The following is a 25,593-nucleotide window of genomic DNA, read 5'->3' on the forward strand; positions in this document are numbered from 1 at the left end:
GCAGGGAGCCCGATGTGGGACTTGATCAGGATCATGCCCTGGGTCGAAGGCAGGCACTCAACCGCTGAGCCACCTAGGCATCCCTGCTTTTTTTCTTTACAAGTCTTATTAATTTTTTTAACTTTATGAATATGCATCACTTTCAAAAAGTAAAAATTAATAAAAAGAGTAAATAGCATTTTGAATGGGTAGAAAGTAAGGAGAGCATTCTAGCCAAGAGAAACAGTAGTCAGTAGACATCCCCAGCAGAGTATGGGTTCACAATGGGGAGTAGTGAAAGATAATTTTAATAGCTATCATTTATTGAGTACTTGCTCTGTGTCAGGTACTGTGCTAAGCACTTTATATATATTATCTCATTTATTCTCACTGACCCCCTATTGGTGGCACTATTACTGTCATTTTATAAATGAAGAAATGGAGAGGTTAAGGAACATGCCCAAAGTCACAGCTAGAAAATAGCAGAGCAGAGAGTCAAAAAGATCCTTTAGACTGCAAACCCATACCCTTAACCACCATATTTTGAGGATATAATCAACAACATTTGATCACTGATTTAATTTATGGGATGAAGGAGAGAGGTGAAATCAAAATGCCTCTAAGGAATTAAGTCTCTGTGAGTGGGAGAATGGTGTTAGAATGGTGTTTATTCATTTTAACAATTGACTACATCCAGGTAGCATGATGAAGCTATAGCAATGAATGCGAGTGATGTGATCCACATCTCATAGAGCTTGCCATCGGTCATATATGGGAGAATCATTTGTGGGAACATCAGTGGAGAAAATTGTGAGTTCAGTTTTAACTATGTTGAAGTAGCAATAGAATGCTCGAAAATGTCCAGTATACATAGAAAATGTGGTATTAGAGCTTGCTATAAGATGCTCTAAACGTCAGAAATCTATCTCTGGTCAAGGGAAATCAGACCTAAGAGAATCTATTTCATTTAATGCTTCAGAAACCATGTGAGTTTTAGGAGTGCATTTTCAATGGTAGTTGGTCCTGAAGCCAGGTTGTAGCTTATAGGTATAAACCATTCATTCTCAAAGCTTGATGGTTTAAGAAGGAAAAGAGATTATATGGTAACTAGGAGGGCCATCAGGATAAGCAACTTTTTTTTCTTTTCCAAACGCAAGGAGACCTATATATGTGTGAAAGCAGAGAGGGAAGGATTCTGTAGAAAGAAGCTAAGGATTTCAGAATGAGAAGATAATTCAGGAAGCAGGGTGTGAAATGAGGTAAGGGCATGAGGCTCAGGTTTGAGGGGTGAGGAGAGACCCTTTTTCCTCTAAGGAAAGAAGGCCGAGAGGGGAGAGAGCAAATCAAACGGTCTTAGATGAAGAGGATGCCTGGGAGTGAGCATCTGTTTCTGAGTAGAGCTTAGGTTTTGTGAGAAAGGTCAATTGTAGAAGGAGGTGGAACCTCCTAAGGAATCAAAGAATAAAATTTGAAGTTCAGATCTGAAAGTTAGCAAGGCTTTTGGGTACTCAACAGTCCTATTTCACTACTTTCTACTGTTTAAAACAGTTGCAGATTGAACCATCCATCAGTCTTCCTGATCGCTTAATTCAAATTTTATCTTACCCAGGCTAACATTTAGGTACTAAGACTCAGGCAGGATGCCATCAAAATCCATTAAAAATGGCTCTCTTCTCAGCAGTGATAGTGATGCAAACTCCCCTTAACAATCAAATCCAACCTTGAATTAATTAATATCTCTGTTGGTGTCTGTTTTAAGTCATATAGTTCTTATTGGCTCACTTTCTAACATTTTTAATTTCATTTGGCACTCCAGCAAGTATTTAGTCTGTCCTACTTAAAAAAGTATTTGCCATTTTGCTTTCATTTATTTCTTGTCACAGGATATAACTATAATACACCAGCATGCACAAAACATAACAAACACAAGAGCTTCTTGAGGGCAGGGCCATGCCTTATTTAATCTGTATCCGTTTCGAGGGAAGAGTGCGATACATTATTGAAGCTCAAGAAATGCTGACAAAGGAATGAATGATAATCTGTGTGCTGTTATGGGGAGAGCCCTAAACTGAGATCCAGGAGATGTCAATTCTGGCTGTTATGTAGAACTTCCCTTGGACCAATCACATACATTCTCTGGACCTTATTTTTTCCATGGGAAAATGAGGGAGTTGGATGATTTATTAAATTACTTCTAACTGGGACGCCTGGGTGGCTCAGTGGTTGAACGTCTGCCTTCAGCTCAGGGAGTGATCTCAGGGGGTCCTGGGATCTAGTCCCACATGGGGCTCCCAGTGGGGAGTCTGCTTCTCCTTCTGCCTATGTCCCTGCTTCTCTCTGTGTGTCTCTCACAAATAAATAAATAAAATCTTTAAAAAAATACTTCTAACTTACGAATTTTACATGCCATTTTTAGCAGATAAAATCTCAGATTTCCAAGTGGCAATATTTAGATTGCTGTTTGAAACTTGTTCTAAGTCCCAACTAACCCACCAGTCACTGCCTGTGAGTCAGAGTAGATCTGCACCTCAGGTCATTTCTGCTAGACATAATAGACAACCCGATCTGCTACTCAAAGCTCTGTCTACTGGGAAGATTTCTCTTCCCTAGTATCTTTCTGGGGTACCCCATGGTGGGGTTGTAGTGCTTCAGTCATCTACTTTCAGATGGTGCCAGGTTAGTTATGCAAAGTTATATGTAAACCAGGCTCATGTATTTCTTTCTTTCTTTCTTTCTTTCTTTCTTTCTTTCTTTCTTTCTTTCTTTTTTTTTTAAGATTTTTAAGATTTTTTTTTTTTTTTTTTTAAGATCACGTCCCGATGTGGAACTTGATCCCAGGACTCCGGGATCACACCCTGAGCCAAAGGCAGACGCTCAACCACTGAGCCCCCCAGGCATCCCTCATGTATTTCTTTTTTATCTTAAGTCATTTGGTCATAGGTAACTTACCACGAGGCCACAGATTTGGGTTGAGTAAGGGGCAGCAGTATGGTAGGGGGATGTGCTGTGGGAGTCTGGACCACCTGTGCATGAAACTGATATATGCCTTCAGTGCCTACTCAGGCTGTGTCACCAGCAAGACCCCAAGATCTGATCTCTACTGCTCACCTGCTTGTACCCACCAACCTTTGTCCCATATTTTTCCTTAAGTTCTTCTTTCTAGCTAATCTCTTAACAAAAGACCCAAAGGGCATATAGCATCCTGTGGTGGAAACCAAAACTACCCCTCCAGCAATAGCAACTGCCCAAAGAGTTCCAGTCAGCCCAGAACACTCAGACCACTTTGAACTTAACTCCCAACTCCACCTGCGCAGATGGGCCGTGGAATGATCCATGGAGTGACCAACAGTTATCTTTACCTCAGTATAATACTAAAATCTCCACCCAAGGAGGAGCACAAGCCTCATTTACATAACATACAATGTATGTATAGGCATGTTTCCTTAAGCCTCACGTGCCACCTTATGCCCGCCTCTACATACAACAACAAGGCTCCCCTATCTAAATTTTCATCCTAAACCTAAATAAAAGGAACCCCTTCTAAATAAAAGTCATTCCTTGTGATCTCCTTATTAGCTGAAAATCAAGTTTCCCTTATGCTACCACCACTTTACCTGATATGGCTTCTGTGACTTACCAAGGAACAAATTTGTATTAGTTCATTACAGCTCCATCTCACATATACACCTACCACAAGATGATGGAATAGTTTTCAGCACACCAGACTTAATGGCCAGGCAGATTTTTTTTGTAATAATAAATTTATTTTTTATTGGTGTTCAATTTGTCAACATACAGAATAACACGCAGTGCTCATCCCATCAAGTGCCCCCCTCAGTGCCCGCCACCCAGTCACCCCCACCCCCTGCCCTCCTCCCCTTCCACCACCCCTAGTTCGTTTCCCAGAGTTAGGAGTCTTCCATGTTCTGTTTCCCTTTCTGATACTTCCTTTTTTTTTTTCCTTTCTGATATTTCCTACCCATTTCTTCTCCCTTCCCCTCTATTCCCTTTCACTATTATTTATATAATGGCCAGGCAGATTAGATGACACTGTGATGGGCAGCCTTTGTCTTTATCCTCACTTAGTCAGGCATTCAGTCTCCCCCAGAAAACCATCAGCAAACTAGGAGATTCTTCTCCAAAGGAGAGCTCCCAGCAAAATAAGAAATCAATTGAGGTGAGCCAGATAAACATCCCAACAGGTATGTACTAGACTTTCTCAAATTCCCATGCCTCTCATTTTCACACTGTCTTTTCCTAGCTCATACCTAAAGAGCCCAGGGCTCTTCTGTAATCTTCCCTTATGAATAGAGGAATAAGATCTGATAAACCTCTTCAATCTAAGAATTTGGAGACTTTTAAAAGTGTTTAGATGTTTATAAAGAAGCACATGGATTGAGCAATGCTGAACCAAAGTAATGAGTCTATGGTGATGGGATTTAAGTATCAATAGGTAAACTATTTGGGTGTGTAGTGAAGTTTCACTCGCTCCCTGCCTTTCAGATCACACCTTGTGACTGCCAGCTACTCTGGCCAATACCTTCTTTACAATTGTGGAGAGAGCCAAGTGTCCCCTCTGCCCCAGTTGGCCTACCTTTTGATATTCAGTACCTCCTTCTTACTCCACCCTCCATTTACCATACTACCAGACCTATGGTTTATGAAAATCTTCCTAACCAACCCTGGGTTGAACAGAGAACACTCACCAAAAAGAAAGAAAAAGATTAAACCCATCCAAAAGTTACTTACACTGTTCATTTCATTAATATTCAGAGTAAAGCGGTTTTCTTCTCTATGTATGTACATAGATATAGATTGTCCAGAATCACCCAGGCAACCAGATAGAATATGGACTTCAAAGGAACAATGGTCTTGTCATTCTTCACAAGAAGTTAATTAGCTCCTCTCCTCCAGAACACTTCTAAGACTGTGATTGGTAATGTCTCAACTCCTGCTCAGCTATAAAGTCATAGTTAATAATTAGTCTGTTTCTCAGGTAACTGTCATTTCATGACTGCTGGGCAATTGCCTATCATTAATTGTTGTTTTACTGTTACCATGGGTCAGGCATACTTTCACTGACCCTCAGGCTTCTGTAGCATGTTTTAGCCAGGTCTAATCACTATGAGGTTCCAACAGACACATTCCCCTCCCCAACCCAACATGGTTATCCAAATGAAATTCAGTTAGAGGAATAGAAAAATTACAAAAGGGTTGATAGATCAATGGACCAAACAGTTTTCCTTTTTAAGTGCTCACTAGATCATTAACTCCTTTGGGCTGCCTCCATCAATTATTTCTCAGTCTACCTACAAGTTCCCTATAGGGCAGGACTCTTGATAATTGCTGTGATTCACTCTAATTTAGGGATAGTGCTTCCTGGATGGTGTATTTGTAATATGTACAGAGTCCCTGATATCAGCAATTTTGTGTTTAATAGAGAGATGTGAGAGTATTTCATTTTTTGGCAGTCCACAAAGTGCCATATTTGTCAACAGTGAGTCCTTTTCTGCCTCCATGCTGACCTTGGTTCTTGAGTTTGGCCAAGAAAGAATTCAGAGCCAAACTCTCAAGTAAGCAAGAGTTTAATAGCAGGAAATGAGAATACACTCTCAAGATGGGAGTGTGGGTAGGCAGAGAGATGCCAACTGCACGGGGGGTCAGGATTGTCTTTTTTTGTGTGTGTTTGCATAGTTTATGGATCATAGCTAGTGTCATCTGACTGAGGTTGTTTCCAATCATCTAAGGGACTCCTCCTACCGGTTGGGAGGGGAAGGTTTTGGCCCTATATGGTCCATGTCGGAACTGTCATGGCACCCATGAGGGTGGGGGGTTGAAGGGTCAAAACTGCAATATAAATGTATTATAATGAAGCCATAGGTTGCTGTAGGGCAGTGGTTATAGGGAACAACACATGCATAACCCCTCCCCATCATATTTCCCTGCTGTTTGGAACTTGGTTTCCTTTTAATCAGTTGGAAAGTATTTGTTTCCTGCTCATATCTAACTAACTACCCACTCTATCATATTAATATTTGTTGTTGTTATTAATTATTGTTATTTAGTGGGGAAATCAACATTCTTTGGTTTAAACTAAAGCTGTCTCAGGAATATATGGCAATTTCTCTAATCAGCTTTTGTTCTTGGCCCAGATCATAAACAATATTCATGATCTTGAATGTACAGAGAATTTATTTATAGCCTTGACATACTTTTCCATGAACTGTTTAAATATCAACATAGTCCAAATGAAGCCTGCCAGAAAAATAAATGATTTATATTCATTTCTGTCCGTGACCTTCCATAGAAAGAAATTAAGTATTACATAACTATAAAGAACTGATAGAAACAGGCAAAAGTTCAACAAACTGTTGTGATTGATGAAATTACATATATTTTGGGTTTTTCTGTGTACCTTATATTTCCTTAATGTACTTACACAATGACCTTTCGCATATTTTAGAGGAACATGTATGCTTATTTCAATTTCTTCCTCAATTGCAGGGATGGCAAATATATGGCACATATGTTGCTACTCCCCGCTCTCAAGTTCATAGCAGACAATGCTAGTCAATCTTGGTACTTTTTGTCGCTGAATTTTGAAGTAATCCCATGATCTTTTGCAATCCAGCCCTCTACACAGCTATGTGAATAGATCAGAGTGATCACCTGAGATGGAAGCCATTTGTCATTCTTGTTCACACCATGTCTTAGTTGAGGATCAGTGGTGACAAGGAGTACAAACTCATTCAAACCAGTTTAAGAAAGGGACATTTACTATAAGAATACAACAGATATTACAAATGTCTGGACTATGAAGGACAGCCAGGTTATAGAGTGATTGGAACTAGAATTGGCAAGCAGAAGCAGGTTGCTTGCTCTTTCTCTCAGCGACCGCATAGTGTTTCTCTCTTCTGTGCTTCTCTGTGTCCTCTTTCTTTTGACTATCATCTACCTTCTACCTAACATGCCTTCCCAGCCATACTCTACATGTTATTTATTTTTAAAAAATTTTTTCTACATGTTATTTAATTCAAGCATCCACATAGTTCTCTCACTAGAGTCTGTCTCTCTTACTGAAAATTCTCAAGAAACCACATCTGATGGCCGACCAAGTTATGGGCTCCTAGGAGGTCAGTTGTCTACTTTTGGTTCTCCAGAGTTTAGAGGAGTGGAATCACATTGTTGGAAGGACTGTCCCTCTCAGAAGCTATAAGCTTCTCCAGCATAAACCTGAAGAAGTTAGCAAATTGACTAATCTGCTTACATGTATTCTCCTATTTGTCCTTCCTGAGCAGAGTTGCCAGATAAAACAGGATGCCCAATTAAATTTGAATTTCAGGTAAATTGTAAATATTCTTTGACATATGCATGCCAAAAATTATTCATTGTTTATATAAAATTCACACTTAACTGGGCATCCTATATTTTGTAATTAATTAATTAATTAATTTTAAAGAGAGAAAGAGAGCATGAGTGAGGGGTAGGGTAGAGGAAGAGGGGGAGAGAGAAGCAGACTCCCCACTGAGTGAGGAGCCTAATGTGGTGCCATGTAGGCCTCCATCTCATGACTCTAAGATGATGAGCTGAAGTCAAGAGTTGGCTGCTTAACCGACTGAGCCACCCAGGCGCCCCAGAGTCCTGTATTTTTATTTGCTACATCTCTCAACCTTATCCCTGAGTCCTCCTCCTTTAGACTCATTCCTTGAACTGGTACAGTGATATTTTTCCAGTAAGTCAATAGCTGTTACCTTGGAGTGTGGATAAAAATCCTAAAACTTAAAAATATCTCTATTAGAGATTCAGTGTGGCCACAGCAATAGTACAAGTTTAGAATAGTGCATGTTTTACTATTATTGGCTCTATTTTTGAAGACTTGCTATTTTCTTTCAGGCTAATTTTAGTAGAGCTTTTTTTGGAGGGGAATGGACTATCTCTTCCACAGAATAGAAGCTGGGGGCATCTGGGTGGCTCAGACAGTTAAGAGTCCAACTCCTGGTTTTGGCTCAGGTCATGATTTCAGGGTCAGGGGATCCAGCCCCACCTTAGACTCCTTGCTCTGTGCTCAGTGCAGAGTCTGCTTGAGGTTCTTTCTCCCCCTGCCCCTCCCCCACCTTAATCAATCAATCAAGCAAGCAAATCTTTCCTTTTTTTAAAAAAAGATTTTAGGGATCCCTGGGTGGCGCAGCAGTTTAGCGCCTGCCTTTGGCCCAGGGTGCGATCCTGGAGACCCGGGATCGAATCCCACGTCGGGCTCCCGGTGCATGGAGCCTGCTTCTCCCTCTGCCTGTGTTTCTGCCTCTCTCTCTCTCTCTCTGTGACTATCATAAATAAATAAAAATTTAAAAAAATAAAATAAAAAAATATTTTATTTATTTATTCATGAGAGACCGAGAGAGAGAGGCAGAAACACAGGCAGAGGGAGAAGCAGGCTCCATGCAGGGAGCCCAATGTGGGACTCGATCCTGGGACTCCAGGAACACGTTCTGGGCTAAAGGCAGGTGCTGAGCCACCCTGGCATCCCTCAATCAAATCTTTCAAAAAAAAAAAAAGAAGAATAGAAGCTGTTCGGAGGCAGAGTCTAACTGATATTATTTCTATGTATATCACTCAATAGTGTTTGGAGCAACATGAATATATAACAAATGTCACAATTTCAAAAAATAACTTTACTGTAAGAGTTTCTTAAAAGAAGTTGAAGTAGTGTTGACCAGGGCTTGTGACTCTTGGGTAGGGTTTGTTTAGGATATTTAGGACTGCTCATTCCTCTTCAATAACCAAATAAAAACAATGTACTGGTAACAGAGGACTGATTTATTCATTAGTGGCTGGCTGAAGCCCAATAACCTAACACAGTGTGCCATTATGAGGTTGATTGTAGATGCCACTTACACTTTCCAGGTAGGAAGGGGGCCTCCAACTTTACACTAGAATTGTAATCTTGGGGCCAGCCTGTATATTCACATATGGAGAGAGCAAGTGTCTACTTGTCCAACTAGAACAATGAATGAGGACCCCAGAGCTTTCTCACATACCTATTCACAGATTGTGCAGAGAGCATGGCAAACACGAATCACTGTTCAAGGCAGTGACCTTGTCTATGAGTGCTGAACTCTGACCAATCAGATTAGTCACTCCTTTTCCTAGGGGGAGGAGTCAGTGCAATTGATGGGGTGTAAAGGATACCTTCCTCAGCACTCCCCTCATATTTTGTTTGATTGTAACTATTCTTTAGGCAATAGCAATCTCTTTTTTAAGATTTTATTTATTTACTTGAGTGAGAGTACATGAGCGGGGGTGGGGGAGAGCAGAGGGAAAGGGAGAAGCAGACTCCCTGGCTCAGCAGGGAGCCCAATATGGGGCTTGATCCCAGGACCCTGAGATCATGACCTGAGCCGAAGGCACTTAACCAACTGAGTCACCCAGGCACCCCCAGGCAATAGTAATCTTCGCCATGTAGGTTAGTTTCCTAGGACTACCATAGCAATGCACCATAAACTGGGTGGCTGAAACAACCAAAATTTATTCCGTCACAGTTCTAGAGGCTAGAAGTCTGAGATCAAGGTGTCAATAGGGTCATGTCCCCCTCTGAAGATGCTAGGGAAAGATCTTTTCCAGGTCTCTCTCTCAGCTTTTGGTCATTTCTTGACTTGTAGCAGCATAACTCCAAACTTCACATGGCACTCTCCCTGTTTGTTTGTCTAGGTCCAACTTTCCCCTTTTTATAATAACACAGTAATATTGGATTAGGAGCCCACTCTACTATGACCTCATCTTAACTAATTATACCTGCAATGAACTTATTTCCAAATAAAGCCACATTCTAAGGTACTGAGGGTTAGGACTTCAATGTATGAATTTGGTGGAGAGGCACAATTCAGCCTATAAAGGTATTCCATCATTCATAAACCATGTATCTCTTGTGGCATCTCCTGGATTTCTTTCTCCTCTTATTTTAATACTTCTTACAAAGTGTTTTGATGTAGACTGTTTGTGTGGCAGACCTCTGAGGCCTTATATACTTGAATAAAACTTGATCCATATTACCGCAGATATGACAGAAGCATACACCAAAATGTAAGCTTTAGAAAAAGAAACTAACAAACTCTGGCATACATACAGGACCCATGGGATGTCATAGTCACACATAAAATATTTTTTCTATCCCATACAGCATTGAGTACCCACGTAGTGAATAGGGGAGGTGTTCTTTGGGAGACTGGCTACAGCATAAAAGAGGTTTAAAGCTCTAGAATACCATAAATCTCGATTTTAGACATGTATTGTTTGGTGCATGGTAACAGCAAATGAAACAAGAAAAGTGGCTTGATTTAGATTATGGTATTTCAGACTGGTTTGCTGACAGTCTCCTAGGCTAGCAGTTGTGATATAGATCCTGAAATAACTTACCCGTCCATCAGTTCAATTAAGTGGGTATATAATATGCTGTTATTATTTTCTATAGTAACCACAAGAGATCAGCATAGAAAGCTTTATTTTCAACAATTCCACTCTTTGTCACTGCTGTTCTTTGAACAAAACTAAGGTTTATAAAAGAGACTTGTTTACACAACAGAGATATATTCCTTTTGCCAACAACTATCACTTTCAGAAGCTGACTGCCTTTATTGTTAATAATCTATAATATCTACCATTAGTTCTGTAGTACATGAGAATTTTATTTAACTTTGTAGTGAATACCTTTTTATTTATTTAGATGAACACATGGAAAGTAAAGGAAGGAAGCTCAGCCACATTCTTGCATTCCAATTTGTAGCCAAGCAATTTAACATTGATTTTCTTATTGATTGATTGATTGATTGATTTTTAAAGATTAAAAACAATTTTTAAGTTATCTCCACACCCAATTTGGAGCTTGAACTCACAACCCTGAGATCAAGAGTCACACACTCTACTGACTGAGCCAGCCAGGCACCCCTTGATTTTCTTATTTTGCAAAATAGCAGAGAGATACAGTCCACTCTTAATATTTGCAGGACTAATTATTCTAGCCATTCCACATCATAGGCCTTTCTCTCTTCTTTTACTCTTTGCAGTTACCTGCCTTTGGTCATTTCAAAAAGTTATTAAAAAATAGTCCATTTTGCTAGGAAAATAGGTGACTAAGGGAAGAGATTGATGATAGAAGATATATATGAATTTTTTATTAGTAGAAATTTCTACTATTCAGAGAAAAATGGCTATATTGTGTCTATATTTTATTTTTTAAAGTAAAATACATGTGACATTTATCACAATTTATTTTTTCTCCTTCTGCAGTCTTTTCAATGTGTTATTTTGATTCAGGCATATAAAGGGATAATTCTAAACAAGTAGAGCTATCTGAAAGTTCTTAGATGTAAGCTATAATTAGCCCTTGCTTATTTCAAAAGTGGCCCTTTCTATGCATTATATAAATAATTGCAAAACTAATTAATCATGCTTAACTCTTGTTTTCTAAGGTCACAGCAGCACAGGAATAATTGAGGGTTGTATATTGAGTTACAATTAAGGAGATACTTGGCTGAAGCTCCAACAGAGCTTTTTTCTGACTTCTATTTTTTTTTCCTTTGCTGCTTTTAATTTTATAGGGAATGCATGCAGTATGGTGGGGACTATAGGATTTGGGGAACTGATAAAGCTGAAGATTTTTCCTAAGTCTCTGTTTGACAGTACCATAATCATCCCACCTGTGGTATATCACTTCTTTCTGGCCATTGAAAGATCTGTGTTCCCTGGCACCATGCCATGCTCTTCTGGCCTCCCTACCACTGGTAAAAAGTGGTCTTCTTGCCAAATGAACATTCCTTCAGCTCTTCACAGCTCCCCCTTCCCACAGCAGGGTAGAAGAGAGGATCTTGAAGCATCATTTCAGCTCCATGATTATATAGTTTCAGGTAGAAAATATATGTGAGCAATGTTTGAAATCTAACCGTTTAGTATCTTTTTTTTTTTTTTTAAGTGATGGGCTTCTAGAAAGAGCTGTACTAAATAAAAGGAGCCAAATATAATTCAAGTCCGTCCCATAGCCAGGAGCAAGGTATGAGTTTTGGAGATGAGTGTGAGAAAGGCAGATTCAACAGAGAGTGGGGATAGCCAGAGAGGGAAATCCCATATTTGAAACTGGCTTCACAGGGTCTTCTGGAGGGAGAATGGAAATGTATGGAAGCCCTGGGCCCATTGAGCATATGATCCTGGCCTGCTGAACAGCAGAAGAGAAATAAGAGTGAGAGAGAAGGGAAGTGTAAATAAAGTACCATGAGAGATAAGACAGTGCTGCAAGAAAGCCAGGAAATAGAAATATGGACTTTCTTACTTAAATCAGGACATTTCCAAGAAGTACTAAGGACTATCTATTGCAGTGATAGAACTTACTTGAATTTTTAGCTTGGGCAAGTTTCCACTGGTAAATTTTTTTTTTTTTTTTTTTTTTGGTTAAAGCTCTTTTCTGACTCACAGTACATATTTTTATTACTTATTCTATGCTGGCTTTATGTGTGAAGCCCCCATTAATGCATTAGAACTTTACATATTGAATGAGCTTCAAATATTCTGTAGACTACTACTCTATAATTATTTTTAATTTTTAAAAAAGATTTTATTTATTTATTCATGAGAGACACAGGGAGAGAGAGGCGGAGACAGGCAGAAGGAGAAGCAGGCTCTATGCAGGGAGCTGGATGTGGGACTCGATCCTGAGATCCTGGGACCCCAGGATCAGATCACACCCTGAGCTGAAGGCAGGCACTTAACCGCTGAGCCACCCAGGCGTTCCCCCTGCTCTATAATTATTTTTTTAAAGGTTTTATTTATTTATTCATGAGAGACACAGAGAGAGAGAGAGAGACAGAGACAGAGGCAGAGACACAGGCAGAGGGAGAAGCAGGCTCCATGCAGGGAGCCCGACATGGGACTTGATCTTGGGTCTCCAGGATCACGCCCTGGGCTGAAGGCGGCGCTAAACCGCTGAGCCACCGGGGCTGCCCCCTGCTCTATAATTAAATGTGGTTTAGAAAGGAACTACATACTCATGCATTGTGTCCTTAAGATATCATTATCATTGGTTGTCACTGCCAGTTAGTTATTTTAATTATATATTAATATTCACAGATATTAAAGTATTACAAATCTCTAGGCTTCAAAATGGGAAAGCTTAGATTATTTAGTTTTGCCTACTAAGACGTTGGTTGAATTTAAACTGAGAACCATACAATTTCAACTTTTACTATTTCCAGGCTACTAACAGCTCAGATTAACTCTAAAATCATTGCACAATATGAAGCCAGATTATCCAGTGACATAATTTTGAAAACTTAACCTTAGATGCTGTCAAACGCTGGTCAGATCATCTGAACAGAGCAGCCGTTAAAAAAAAAAATTAGAGAGGGAGACAAACCATGAGAGACTCCTAACTCTGTGAAATGAACAAAAGGTTGCAGAAGGGGAGGTGGGCGGGGGGTTGGGGTAACTGGATGATGGGCACTGAGGAGGGCACTTGGTGGGATGAGCACTAGGTGTATATGTTGGCAAACTGAACTTCAATAAAAACAAATTTAAAAAAAAATTAGGAGGGATCTCTGGGTGGCGCAGCGGTTTGGCGCCTGCCTTTGGCCCAGGGCGTGATCCTGGAGACGCGGGATCGAATCCCACGTCGGGCTCCCGGTGCATGGAGCCTGCTTCTCCCTCTGCCTGTGTCTCTGCCTCTCTCTCTCTCTCTGTGTGACTATCATAAATAAATAAAAATTTAAAAAAATAAAAAAATAAAAAAAATTAGGAGGCATGCCTCAGTGGCTCAGTGGTTGAGCATATGAATTTGGCTGGGGTCATGATCCCAGGGTCTTGGGATTGAGTCCTGCATCAGGTTCCCTGCAGGGAGCATACTTCTCCCTCTATGTCTCTGCCTCTCTCTCTGTATCTCTCATGAATAAATAAATAAAATCTTTAAAAAAAATTAGGAGATGGATGGGGAAATTTGAATACTGACTGGATAATTGTTATTGAGGAATTACTGTTAATTTTTAGGTGAGATACGGTAGTGTGTGCATGTACTTTTTTAAAAAGTCATCTCTACACCCAGCGTGGGGCTCAAACTCACAACCCCATGATCAAGAGTCACATGCTCCACCAACAGAGCCAGCCAAGTGTCCCTGTGTATGTATTTTTAAAAGTCATCATCTTTTAGAGCTATAAATGGGAAGGGCAATGAATAAAAGTATAAATAAAATAAGATTAGTCACGTAATGATTACTATTGAACCTGAGCAATGCTTATATGGGTGTTCATTATTCTACTTGCTCTATCTACTTTTGTATATGTTTGAACTTTTTAAAAATAGTAAACAATTTAAAATTTTAATCAGAAATTTCACTTGTATTTGTGAATTTTAAAAAGACCAGGGTTTTCTTTTTTTAAAATTTTTTTTATTGGAGTTCAATTTGCCAACATATAGCATAACACCCAGTGTTCATCCCGCCAAGTGCCCCAATCAGTGCCCATCACCCAGTCACCCCAACCCCCCGCCCACATCCCTTTCCACTACCCCTTGTTCGTTTCCCTGAGTTAGGTGTCTCTCATGTTTTGTCACCCTCACTGATATTTTCACTCATTTTCTCTCCTTCCCCCTTATTCCCTTTCACTAGTTTTTATATTCCCTGAATGAATGAGACCATACAATGTTTAAGACCAGAGTTTTCTAACCCAGGAAAATTTTAACCCTTTATAATTTGTCTTTTAAAAAAGGGCAGTAGGAAATCAAGTTATAGCTCCCACAATGCTTTTTATTTATTTTGATTTATTTTAGTTTTGTTAACATGACCTGACTAATTTTATTGAATTCAGTATTTCTTTTTTTTAGTTGAAGAATAGTTGACATATGATATTGTATTAGTTTTAGGTGTAAAACATAGTGATTGCATATTTACATACCTTATTAAATGGTCACAACAATAAGTAGCAGTCAAGGAGACTGATGTTAGAAATGGCTATCAGGAGTTTCCCTAACTCCACCAGAGCTAAGCACTTAACAGCCATTTCTGCTAAGCACTGGGCACTACAGGAAGCCACTCTTAAACTGTGAGGACTGTGTATAAACATCAAAATATAAACTTGAGAAAAAAAAACTTAATTGGGTTGAGACTTCATTTGAGGGCTAATCCAAGGGAAAGAGGAGTCCAGGGTACCCATGGTTTGCATGTGCACATGTGCTTGTGGTTTCCTTCCAAGTGACCAGATCTAAGTAAGATACATCAAAAGAACCTTTTGCCTCTAAAATTCAATAATAACAGTAAAATCATTTGTTATGTCATACATTTAATTAGTATTTTTTAAATAAATTGCTTCCAAGATGGATAGGGCTAATCTCAACAATTGCAAATAGATGTTCAGCTATTGGAGTTTTAAAGGATGATGAGCATAAAATAGTTGGTATAAGTTTGCTTCTTAACAGATGGTTTTTATTTTTATTGAGTCTTTAATTTTCTTGGGCATCTTTAAGGACGGCCTCATTGCATTTTATGTTGCAAATAATGGTTACCTCCCTATCACTGTCATCACTGTCATATGTCATCAAATCACTGCTACTCATACTGCCACAGAGTGCATTGTCTCTGTTATCTGTCTTATGAAAGAACTTGGAAAAGGATGTTGCTTCACTTGGAAAAGATGAGTTTTGAGCATTTCCATTCATTGCCTCAGAAACATTGACCAAAGGCTCAGAAGAAGCTCTGCAAACAAGGCATTTTTCCTTACAGCATCGACAAGGCTTGATTAATTGAGGCCTAGATAATATGCATGCCCTATCGGTACTAACTGACCTTTTTAGATTACGATATCTGGGAGATTTGGTTAATTTCTGAAAACTGGATCGCCTGGGTGGCAATTTTCGCTTTCGTGGACAAGGTGGCTTGGTTGGCCTGTCTGGATATTGTAGATGGTCTGGCCAAGGTGGCTTCACTGCCTTATTTGAATAGGATGAACAGGCCTGACCACCTAGCTTATGGGCATGAGCTAGCTTATATTGCTTTTCTAGACTGTGTATTCTATATGACTTTTCTGGGTAGGATGACTTCAATTTTTTTGGTTGTCTTGATGGCCTACATGACTTTTCTTGACTTGATGACTTGTTTAACTTTTCTGTACTAGATGATAAACATTGCTTTCCTGGATACAAGGGCCTGATTGACTTCTCTGCGGTAGATGGTATGGATGACTTTTCTGGACTTGAGGGCCCAGAAAACTTATCTGTACTGGGTAACATGGCTTGTTTTTCTACACTGCATGTAGTGGCTATCTTGGATTGACTGAGTGATATTTTGGATGATCTGAACGGCTTGGCTGTCACATCTTCTTTCTTGAACCTGAAAATAATAGGAAATTTGGAATATAACAGTTTAAAATAAAAGAGTACTATTGCTATCACCAGAAAACACAGGCTACCATGTCAGTTTATATTTTTTCATCTTTTTTTTGCTCTAGTGGGAAAATTGAACACAGAATTGGAGTGTGGTGAAAGCCATAATTTCAGTTACAGATATGAATGCATGCTGAATACTTATTTTTCTTGAGAATACCTTTATGATTTTAGACACATTAGATAACCAAATAGCCGGCATATGGAATGACACAAAGTTGTTTCAAGTCTACTGTTGAGAAGAAGAGGGAGTATTTCACTTATTCTAGAAATTAAACTTTAAGAAAAGTTACAGTTGATATGCAACTCATACACAACTGTCACAACTTGTCATAAGGAAAGAATAAACCCTGAGACTAGAGTCACTATGACCATCAAGTTATCTATCCATGCATATTTATATCCACAATATTACTCTAGAAATAAAGGGACAGAGCACTGGTGTATTTTAGTCAGCAGTCCTTATACTGTGAAATTTTTAGAGAACTGCTATACGAGGGCCAGCCTGATCCTCCTATAGGAAAGGCAGGGAGTTGAGACAATGAGAACAACAACAATGAATAATTTTTCATGCTATTATGCCTTAAAATGGTAGAATATCCAAAATGTTTTATTGTTTTTGGAATGCAGAGACCCAGCTCTCTCTCTCTCTCTCTGCTTCTTCTTTTTTTTTTTTCTCTTTTCAAATTATTTCTTTAAATTCTAGTTGGGTAACATACAGTGTAATATTGGTTTCAGTCTCTCCCCTTCTTTATTCTCTCTGTCTTATTCAGATAGTCAAGCCCATTCTTTTCCTAGACTCAATTTATGATGAAATTAATAGCTCGGGGCTCAGCTGAACCCTCAGCAGGAGAGAGCTTTAGAATATGCTAGAATTGATCATGTACTTGAGAATATTTAAGAGCTGATACTGTTGAAGTGAAGGAATCCACTCAGAAGATGAGCTCTTTAGCAGTCTGGGGTTAACATTAAGTCACCACAACAACAATGAAACCGCCACTACATGTATACACACACCCTGCGTTCTTAATTTAAGAGTGTAAAACTTACGTTCCGGGTTTGGGTGCATCGTCACTCATACAGTTGTAATGAAGAAAACAAAAACAGGTAAAGACAAAAGATATGATCATAATGCCAATTACGATAATGAGTAGACGTCTCCTGACATCGTCCATTTTATTCTCCACTGGTTCACCGTGCTTAGCTCCTGTCAAAGAGATTGTTTCACCAGAAAATGTGTTAGGTAATCCAGTTTCCTTCCATTTAATAATGGTTTGTCAGTAAAGATCAAAATCAAATCTTTTCATCAATGCTTTTTAAAGGAAGATCAGTGTTCCACTGTCATTTTCCTCCCTGTATCACATTCCCAGCCACAGTATAAAAAGCAATATAAGCTAGCTCATGCCCATAAGCCAAATCTGGGAAGCATCTCCAGCTAATCAGTGCAATTGCCTTGGTTACCTCTGCATTATGACTTGCTCACCCCATTACCTAGGATTTTAAGTGTATGTATGTCTTGCACATGTGAATGCACTTGAGTGTTAATGGTTTTTTTTTTTAAGATTTTTATTCATGAGAGACCTAGAGAGAGAGAGGCAGAGACATAGGCAGAAGGAGAAGCAGGCTCCCTGTGGGTAGCCTGATGAGGGACTCAATCCCTGGAATCCAGGATCACTCCCTGAGCTGAGGCAGGCATTCAACTAATGAGCCACCCAGGCATCCCTTGAGTGTTAATGTTTGTGTGTGAATGTGTACGGTGGGAAAGGGGACAGGACAAGAAAAACTCTTGTTGAAGCCCACTATATGTTAGGTACCATGCCAGATTAGTTGAGGGCAGGGGTTGGTGGATTGGGTGGGGAAGGGGAGTAAAGGCAGACAAAATGTCTATTTATGCTTCTATGTTACTTGTGTTTTTCACACAGAGGTAAACTCTCAGATGTTTTCCTAGAAATTCTTAAAGACCTATTAGTGGCAACATTCAAGAAACAGCAGATCTCTTAAACATAGCTTGTCTAATTAAGTGCTCAAGTATATAACATAATAGATCCTAATTTTAAGGTTAGACACATACCTGTAGTAGAAGATTCATCACTTTGGTTTGTATTTAAACAACTGTTTGTCCAAATGAATAAAAGTAGGACACAAATGAAAAGATTCATGTCCAGGGATTTGTTCAAATGTCTCTTCTGCCAAGGAGACTCCTGTATTTGATATGGTTCAAGCTTGTTCTAGTTTATGACATCATAATCATTTTGTGTCATAGTCTGACAACATAATCTCACCATGGAGATGCCTGAACTTCTGTGTATAAGCACCATCAAATGAGGGATGCCTGGGTAGCTCAGCAGTTGAGTGTCTGCCTTTGGTTCAGGGCCTGACCCCGGATTCCTGAGATTGAGTCCCACATTGGGCTCCTTGCATGGAGCCTGCTTTGCCTCCCTCTGTCTGTGTCTCTGCCTCTCTTTCTGTGTCTCTCATGAAAAAATAAGTAAAATCTTAAAAAAAACCCATCAAATTATTTTTAAGTTTATTTCTCCATATCAAATATTCTATCAAATTCAAATAAATAAGTTTGTGTCATTATTAAAAGCACAGGGGGAGCTATTTAGAGAAGATAGGGAAAATGGGATTGCTTTAGGTATTGAAGAACTGTTTCTCCTTATTAAATGGTAAGGAGGTACTTTTCAGCCTTGTAGTAATTCTTAAGTGTTATAGGGGTTAAACCATCCTGGATATAAGTCTATAGGATTTTTTTTCTTAACAAAATTAAGATATTTCAAAGCAGTAGTAGTTAAAACAGTATGGTACTGGCATAAAAATAGACACACAGATTCAATGGAATAGAACAGAAAAACCCAGAAATAAACCCACAATTATGTGATCACCTAATCTTTGACAAAGAAAAATGAATATACAATGGGAAACCTGGACAGCCACATGCAAAAGAATTAAACTGTACCACTAACTTTCACCATACACAAAAAGAAACTCAAAATGGATTAAAGACCATTTAGAGACCTGACACCATAAAAATCCTTGAGGAGAGCACAGGTTATAATCTCTCTGAGGCTGGCCATAGCAACACTTTTCTAGATATGTCTCCTTAGGCAAAGGAAATAAAAGCAAAAATGAACTATTGCGACTACATCAAAATAAAAAAACTAATGCACAGTGAAGGAAACAATAACCCCCCCAAAAAGTTTCAGAGTGTCCCCAAACTATTCTTTTATGGTACAGTAACTCTTTGTTTTTACTTAAAAATAAATTGTAATGGTGTGCCTGGGTGGTTCACTTGCTTAAGCATCCGACTTTTTATTTTTTTAAAGGTTTTATTTATTTATTCATGAGAGACACAGAAAGAGAGAGAGAGGCAGAGAGACACAGGCAGAGGGAGAAGCAGGCTCCACGCAGGGAACCTGATGTGGGACTCGATCCCAGGTCTCCAGGATCATACCCTGGGCTGAAGGCGGCGCTAAACTGCTGAGCCACCTGGGCTGCCCAAGCATCCAGCTCTTGATGTCAGCTCAGGTCAGGAGCTTGGGGTTGTGAGATCTAGCCCCGTGTCAGGCTCTGCACTGGGCTGGGCGTGGGCCTGCTTAAGATTCCCTTTCTCAAAAAAAAAAAAAAAAAAAAAAAAAAGATTCCCTTTCTCCCTCTTCCTCTGCACCCCCCCATTGTAATGGTTAGTGAAGGCCAGTGAAAATAATGATGTCTGTAGTTAATATAAGGCTCTGAAGAGTAGAACTCGGTGTTCTTTTTTTTTAAAAAAAGATTTTATTTTTAAGTAATCTCTACCTACACCCAATGTGGGTCTCAAATTCACAATGTACAAGTCCCCAATACACTATTTGAAAGTCAATTTAATATTTTAGCAAAAAATGGATATTACTGAGGGAATGGGTCTCATCAATTTTCCTAAGCCACACTACGCACTTACAAAATTTAAGTTTTCAAATAAAATAATTAAAATTAATTTTTCCCACCTCTTATACTTCAGTAACCATATTTTTTTCAGTAGCCTTATTTATCTGTCAGAAAAAAAATATTAAGATTTGGATAGTCCTTTAACTTTCTTATTGAGCTGCTGCTAATCATCAGGCTAAAGCTCAATCCAATCATTCATTTATTCAACAAACATTTATGGAGTGCTCCTATAATGCCAGATACCATGCTTAATGCTGCAGATCCCAAAATAGTCAAGATAAAAATTTCTGTACCCATGGAACTTATATTCAAGTAGAGGATACAAGTAATTACAAGATAGTGTGTAGAGAGCTATATTAAGACTAGGCACAGTGCTTGGGGAGAGAAAAATCATTCTAACAATAATTTGAAAGAATGGAAATATATGGACTTGAAGTTCAGAAGATGGATTCAGGGTGGGGATCATCAGCATCTAGAACAGGGCTCCTTAATACTTTTTGTGCCATCGGCAGTCTGGGGAAGCCTGTGAACCTTCTCTCAAAATAATGTTTTTAAATGTACCAAACAAAATGCATAGGATTATAAATGAATTATACTGAAATAGTTGTCAAATACAAAAATTGTGATGTGAAATACATAATTATTGACTCATTAAATAAAGAGATCTAGCAGTGTATCTAATAACTACTATATACTGAAGTAATAAGCATAAATAATATTTTGAGATATTTGTAACAAGTGTAATATATTAAACTATATATGATTTTCTTAAGATTTTATTTATTTGAAAAAAAAAGATTTTATTTATTTGAGAGAGAGAGCGCGAGAGAGAGAACACGAGAAGACAGGGGAGGCAGAGGGAGAAATACACTCCCTGCTGAGCAGGGAACCTAATGTGGGGTTTGATCCCAGGACCCTGGGACCATGACCTGAGCTGAAGGCAGATGCTTAACCAACTGAGCCACCACCCAAGTGCCCCTAAACGGCATATGATTTCTTTTTTTAAAAAAAATTTATCTTAAGTATATGATTTCTAATAATGGCAATGTCACAGACACTGGTTTATACTACTGTGGTTTGTTGCCTACATTCATAATTGGGAGAAATACTAAATTTTCATTAGTGATTGGTGAAAATAAAAATATGTTTTTACTTGTTCAAGTTTACAAATTGTCTGAATTTATGTACCCAAGTCAGAAACCCATTCTAGAAGCTAACTGAAGCCCATAGGAATGGATATGATCAACCCAAGGAGAGAAGGTAGAGAGGGAAAAGTGCTCAGGACTAAACCCCAAGGAACGTCAACATTTAGAAATTGAGTAAAGGAGGATGATCTAGCAAAGAATATCAAGAAATACCATATGATTTCACTCATATGTGAAATTTAAGAAATAAAGGAGCAAAGGAAAAAACGAGAGAGGCGAATGAAGAAACAGACCCTTAAGGTTAGAGTACAAACTGGTGGTTGCCAGACCGGGGAGGAAGGGGGATGGGTAAATAGGTGATGAGGGTTAAGAGTGTAAGTTGTGATGAGCACCGGGTGATGTATGGAAGAGGTGAATCACTATACTGTACACCTGAAACTAATATAGAACTACATGTTAACTAACTGGAATTTAAATAAAAACTTAAAAAATAGAAGAATTGGCAAAGAGGTAGGGAGGAATACCAAGAAAGTATAAGGTCCTAGAAACCATGAGAAGAGAGTTTTTTAAGGTATATGGGGTAGTCAACAATGAAAAATACTATTAAATGTCTGAAAAGAAAAAAATGTATGAAAATAAGTTAAAATGGATTTAATAATGAAAAGGTTATTAGTGACCTCGGCAAGAGCAGTCTTTCAGTGGAAAGTTAGAGCCAAAGGCCAGACAGTGGGCTGAAGAGTAATTGAAGCTGAGGAAGTGAAGTCTGCTAGTGTAGACAATTCTTTCAACTTTGACTGCAAAGGGGGAAGATAGGACGGTTGCTAGAGGAGTATGGGCATTTTATAAAAATCATTTTATAAAATCGAGAGGCCCAGCTCAATTAAAGGCAATGTCCACAATAGCCAAACTGTGGAAGGAGCCTCGGTGTCTATCAAAAGATGAATGGATAAAGAAGATGTGGTCTATGTATACAATGGAATATTCCTCAGCCATTAGAAATGACAAATAGAAATTCCATCCTTCGGTGTGGATGGAACTGGAGGGTATTATGCTGAGTGAAGTAAATCAATCGGAGAAGGACAATCATCATATGGCTTCACTCATATGGGGAATATAAAAAATAGTGAAAGGGAATAAATGGGAAAGGAGAGAAAATGAGTGGGAAAAACCAGAGAGGGTGACAACACATGAGAGACTCCTAACTCTGGGAAACAAACAAGGGGTAGTGGAAGGGAAGGTGGGCGGGGGGAATGAGGTGACTGGGTGATGGGCACTGAGGGGGGCCCTTGACGGATGAGCACTGAGTGATAGGCTATATGTTGGCAAATTGAACTCTAATAATAATAATAATAATAATAATAATAATAATAATAATAAAGCTGATGAGAAAGAGCTAGTATAGGGGAAGATGTTGAAGCCACAGAACAGAGAGGAGACAGAGCCAAGCTCCTTAGGAGGGCAGTATAGAATTTAATAGGGACGCCTGGGTTGGCTCAGTGGTTGAGTGTCAAGGCCCACAAGGAGCCTGACACAGGACTTGATCCTGGGACCCCAGGATCATGCCCTGAGCCGAAGGCAGATGCTCAACCACTGAGCCACCCAGGCATCCCCAGATTAAAAATTTGTGATCTGATACAGAGCCATTGAAGATGGGAGTAGGGGTGGGAATTAGGGGCTGGGGGGAGGAATTTGGAGAATTTCTCTCTGATAGCTTCTGTTTTCCTAGTGAATGACAAGGGAACTCATCCTTGAGTTCCTCAAGGGGAAGGGGCAGAGTTTTGAGGACCTGGGAAAGTTTTGAATAGTTGCTGTGGAGAACAGAAAGCCTGAAGAAACTCTTCGAGGTGGTATGCTTGAGAGTTTTGCCATTTCTTTGGCTTAATGAGAAAAATATGTTTCCCTTTAATGATAAAGTTATTTCTATGGCAGTTGATATGTTTATTAAGCTAAAAAATTAATGAGCATAATGAATACTACTTGGGAAGTAACTAGGGCTGCTACATAATGTAGCATTCAACTTTCTGAAAAGTTTTCCCTGACAACCATATCCTGTGGCTGTATAACTAATGGACTAGGACATACTATTTGAGGAATGGACTCATCTTGGAACTCTGCAGTCTAGGCCCTTACAGCAGGATAACCACAACACTTTTGCTTGGTAGATGCTCCAGTCTCTCTTTGTTTAGCCTGTCTTCTGCCTGCCCTAATTTCAGCTTCATGTGTGAATGAGGACAGTCTACTTGTAGGAGATTTTCCCTGAGAGGTGTGTGTGGTTGGAAGATCCTGTGGCAGTGGGGAAAGCACAGTGCATTTTCCCAAAGGGACTGGCTCTTTCAATTTTGTGTGGCATGACAATAAGTTCTTCTCAAACATTTACTGAGGGCTTCTGTTTTTTTTTTTAAGATTTTATTTATTTATTTGACAGAGAGCACAAGCAAGGGGAAAGGCAGAAGGAGAGGGAGAAGCAGGCTTCCTGCTGAGCAGGGAGCCCAATGCGGGCTTGATCCCAGGACCCTAGGATCATGAACTAAGCCCAAGGCAGATGCTTAGCTGACTGAGCTACCCAGACACTCCTACTGAGGGCTTCTTATGTGCCATTGGAGTTTCGGTGGCAGAGACAATTGAATGGAGTGGGAAACAGACATTAAACAAAAACAAGCAGTGATAGGGCAGCCCCGGTGGCGCAGCGGTTTAGCGCGGCCTGCAGCCCAGGGCATGATCCTGGAGACCTGGGATCGAGTCCCACGTCGGGCTCCCAGCATGGAGCCTGCTTCTCCTCTGCCTGTGTCTGTCTCTGCCTCTCTCTCTCGCTCTGTGTCTCTCATGAATAAATAAAAAATAAAATATTAAAAAAAACCCAGCAGTGATAGATACTATAAAGGTTCTGGGAAAGTCAATGGCAAGTTTGATTTCATCAAGAGGGTCAGGGGAAGCTTTCCTAAGGAAGCAACACTGGGGCAGAGTTCTGAAATATGAGTGGGAGCAAGTTAAGAGAAGGTGAAAAAGAAGAATGTCCTAGGTAAAGGAGATCCATATGCAAAGGCCCTGTGGTGGGATAGCAGCAAGCTGGAAACCCCAAAAGAAGCTAAGAGACTGGAGGCTAGAGAAGTTTGGGCTTTGTAGGTCAACTTAAGTGCATTGCACTTTATTCTAAGAACAGTGGGATTTCATTGAAGAGTTTCTGACGTAGAGAGTGACATAATAAGATTTGTATTTAAAAAAAAATCACAATGGCTGTTGTATGGCGAATAGATTGGAGGGACACAAGTGGAGAAAGTAGTATGATAATTAGGCGGCTGTGACAGTGGTCCAGGTGATAGGAGATGGTGGCTTGAAGCATAGTAGTGGTGATGAAGATGAAGAAAAATCAATGAATTTGAGAAATATTTTGATGGTGGGTGGGACTTGATGGGTTCTCTATGAGGCATGATATAGAGAGAAGTATCAAGGTCAGTTATTCATTCAGCAAAAAACTTGTCTATTAGTGACAGGAAGCTTTGTGTTAGGCACAGAGCATTCAAAAAGACATAGTCCCTACCTTCAAGGAGTTTGAAATCTAATGGGAGAGACAGATAGGTAAATAACCAATCACTAGGTAGCACAGGTGTGTAATGTCATACATGTGTGATGTCACAGGTTACAGTGTAACAGGAATACGCAAAAAGAATATTCAGAGTGGGGACCCCTGGAGGAGATGACTATCGAGCTGAGATGTGTTTTTTTTTTTTTTAAGATTTTATTTATTATTTGAGAGAGAGCAGGTACACACACAAGCAGGGGGAGGGCGGAGGGGGAAGGAGAGGGAGAAGCAGGCTCCCCTCTGAGCAGGGAGTCTAACACAAGCTGGATCCCAGGACCCCGGGATCATGACCTGAGCCAAAGGCAGCCGCTTAACTGACTGAGCCACCCAGGTACCCCTCATTGTGGTTATGGTTTGCATTTCCTGTTGATTAGTGATATTCAGCATCTTTTCATAGGACTGTTGGTCACCTGTATGTCTTCTTTGGAAAAATGCCTATTTAGGTCCTCTGCCCATTTTTTGATTTTAGTTTTTTTAGTTTTTTTGGTGTTGGGTTACATAAGTTCTTTATGTATTTTTTTATTTTTATTTTTTAATTTCATTTTTTAAAAAAGATT

At 39.5% G+C, this 25,593-nt stretch overlaps 1 protein-coding gene and 1 long non-coding RNA gene across 8 annotated transcripts in view; one reads left to right on the forward strand and one right to left on the reverse strand.

The window, feature by feature from the left end:
* The window catches only part of LOC140596308 (uncharacterized), a 248,193-nt gene that overhangs the window by 5,712 nt on the left and 216,888 nt on the right, over positions 1 to 25,593 (forward strand). The gene's annotated exons all lie outside the window — the stretch shown is intronic.
* CXHXorf66 (chromosome X CXorf66 homolog) lies at positions 15,449 to 18,546 on the reverse strand. Its single transcript, XM_026009074.1, has 3 exons — positions 18,459 to 18,546; positions 17,438 to 17,594; positions 15,449 to 16,334 (listed from the first exon to the last, which is right to left on the reverse strand). Exons 1-3 carry the CDS (start codon positions 18,544 to 18,546, stop codon positions 15,449 to 15,451), a joined length of 1,131 nt encoding a protein of 376 aa, XP_025864859.1.

Source organism: Vulpes vulpes, chromosome X (genome assembly GCF_048418805.1).
Source record: "Vulpes vulpes isolate BD-2025 chromosome X, VulVul3, whole genome shotgun sequence".
In the NCBI taxonomy this organism is placed as follows: Eukaryota; Metazoa; Chordata; class Mammalia; order Carnivora; family Canidae; genus Vulpes; species Vulpes vulpes.

Bases quoted from the DNA above. Each gene is read 5' to 3' on its own strand.
- CXHXorf66 (XM_026009074.1), bottom strand. From the start codon at position 18,546: ATGAATCTTTTCATTTGTGTCCTACTTTTATTCATTTGGACAAACAGT. The intron at 17,595-18,458 runs GTATGTGTCTAA...TCTCTTTGACAG, and splicing joins TGATGAATCTTCTACTACAG to GAGCTAAGCACGGTGAACCA. The intron at 16,335-17,437 runs GTAAGTTTTACA...TATTATTTTCAG, and splicing joins GATGCACCCAAACCCGGAAC to GTTCAAGAAAGAAGATGTGA.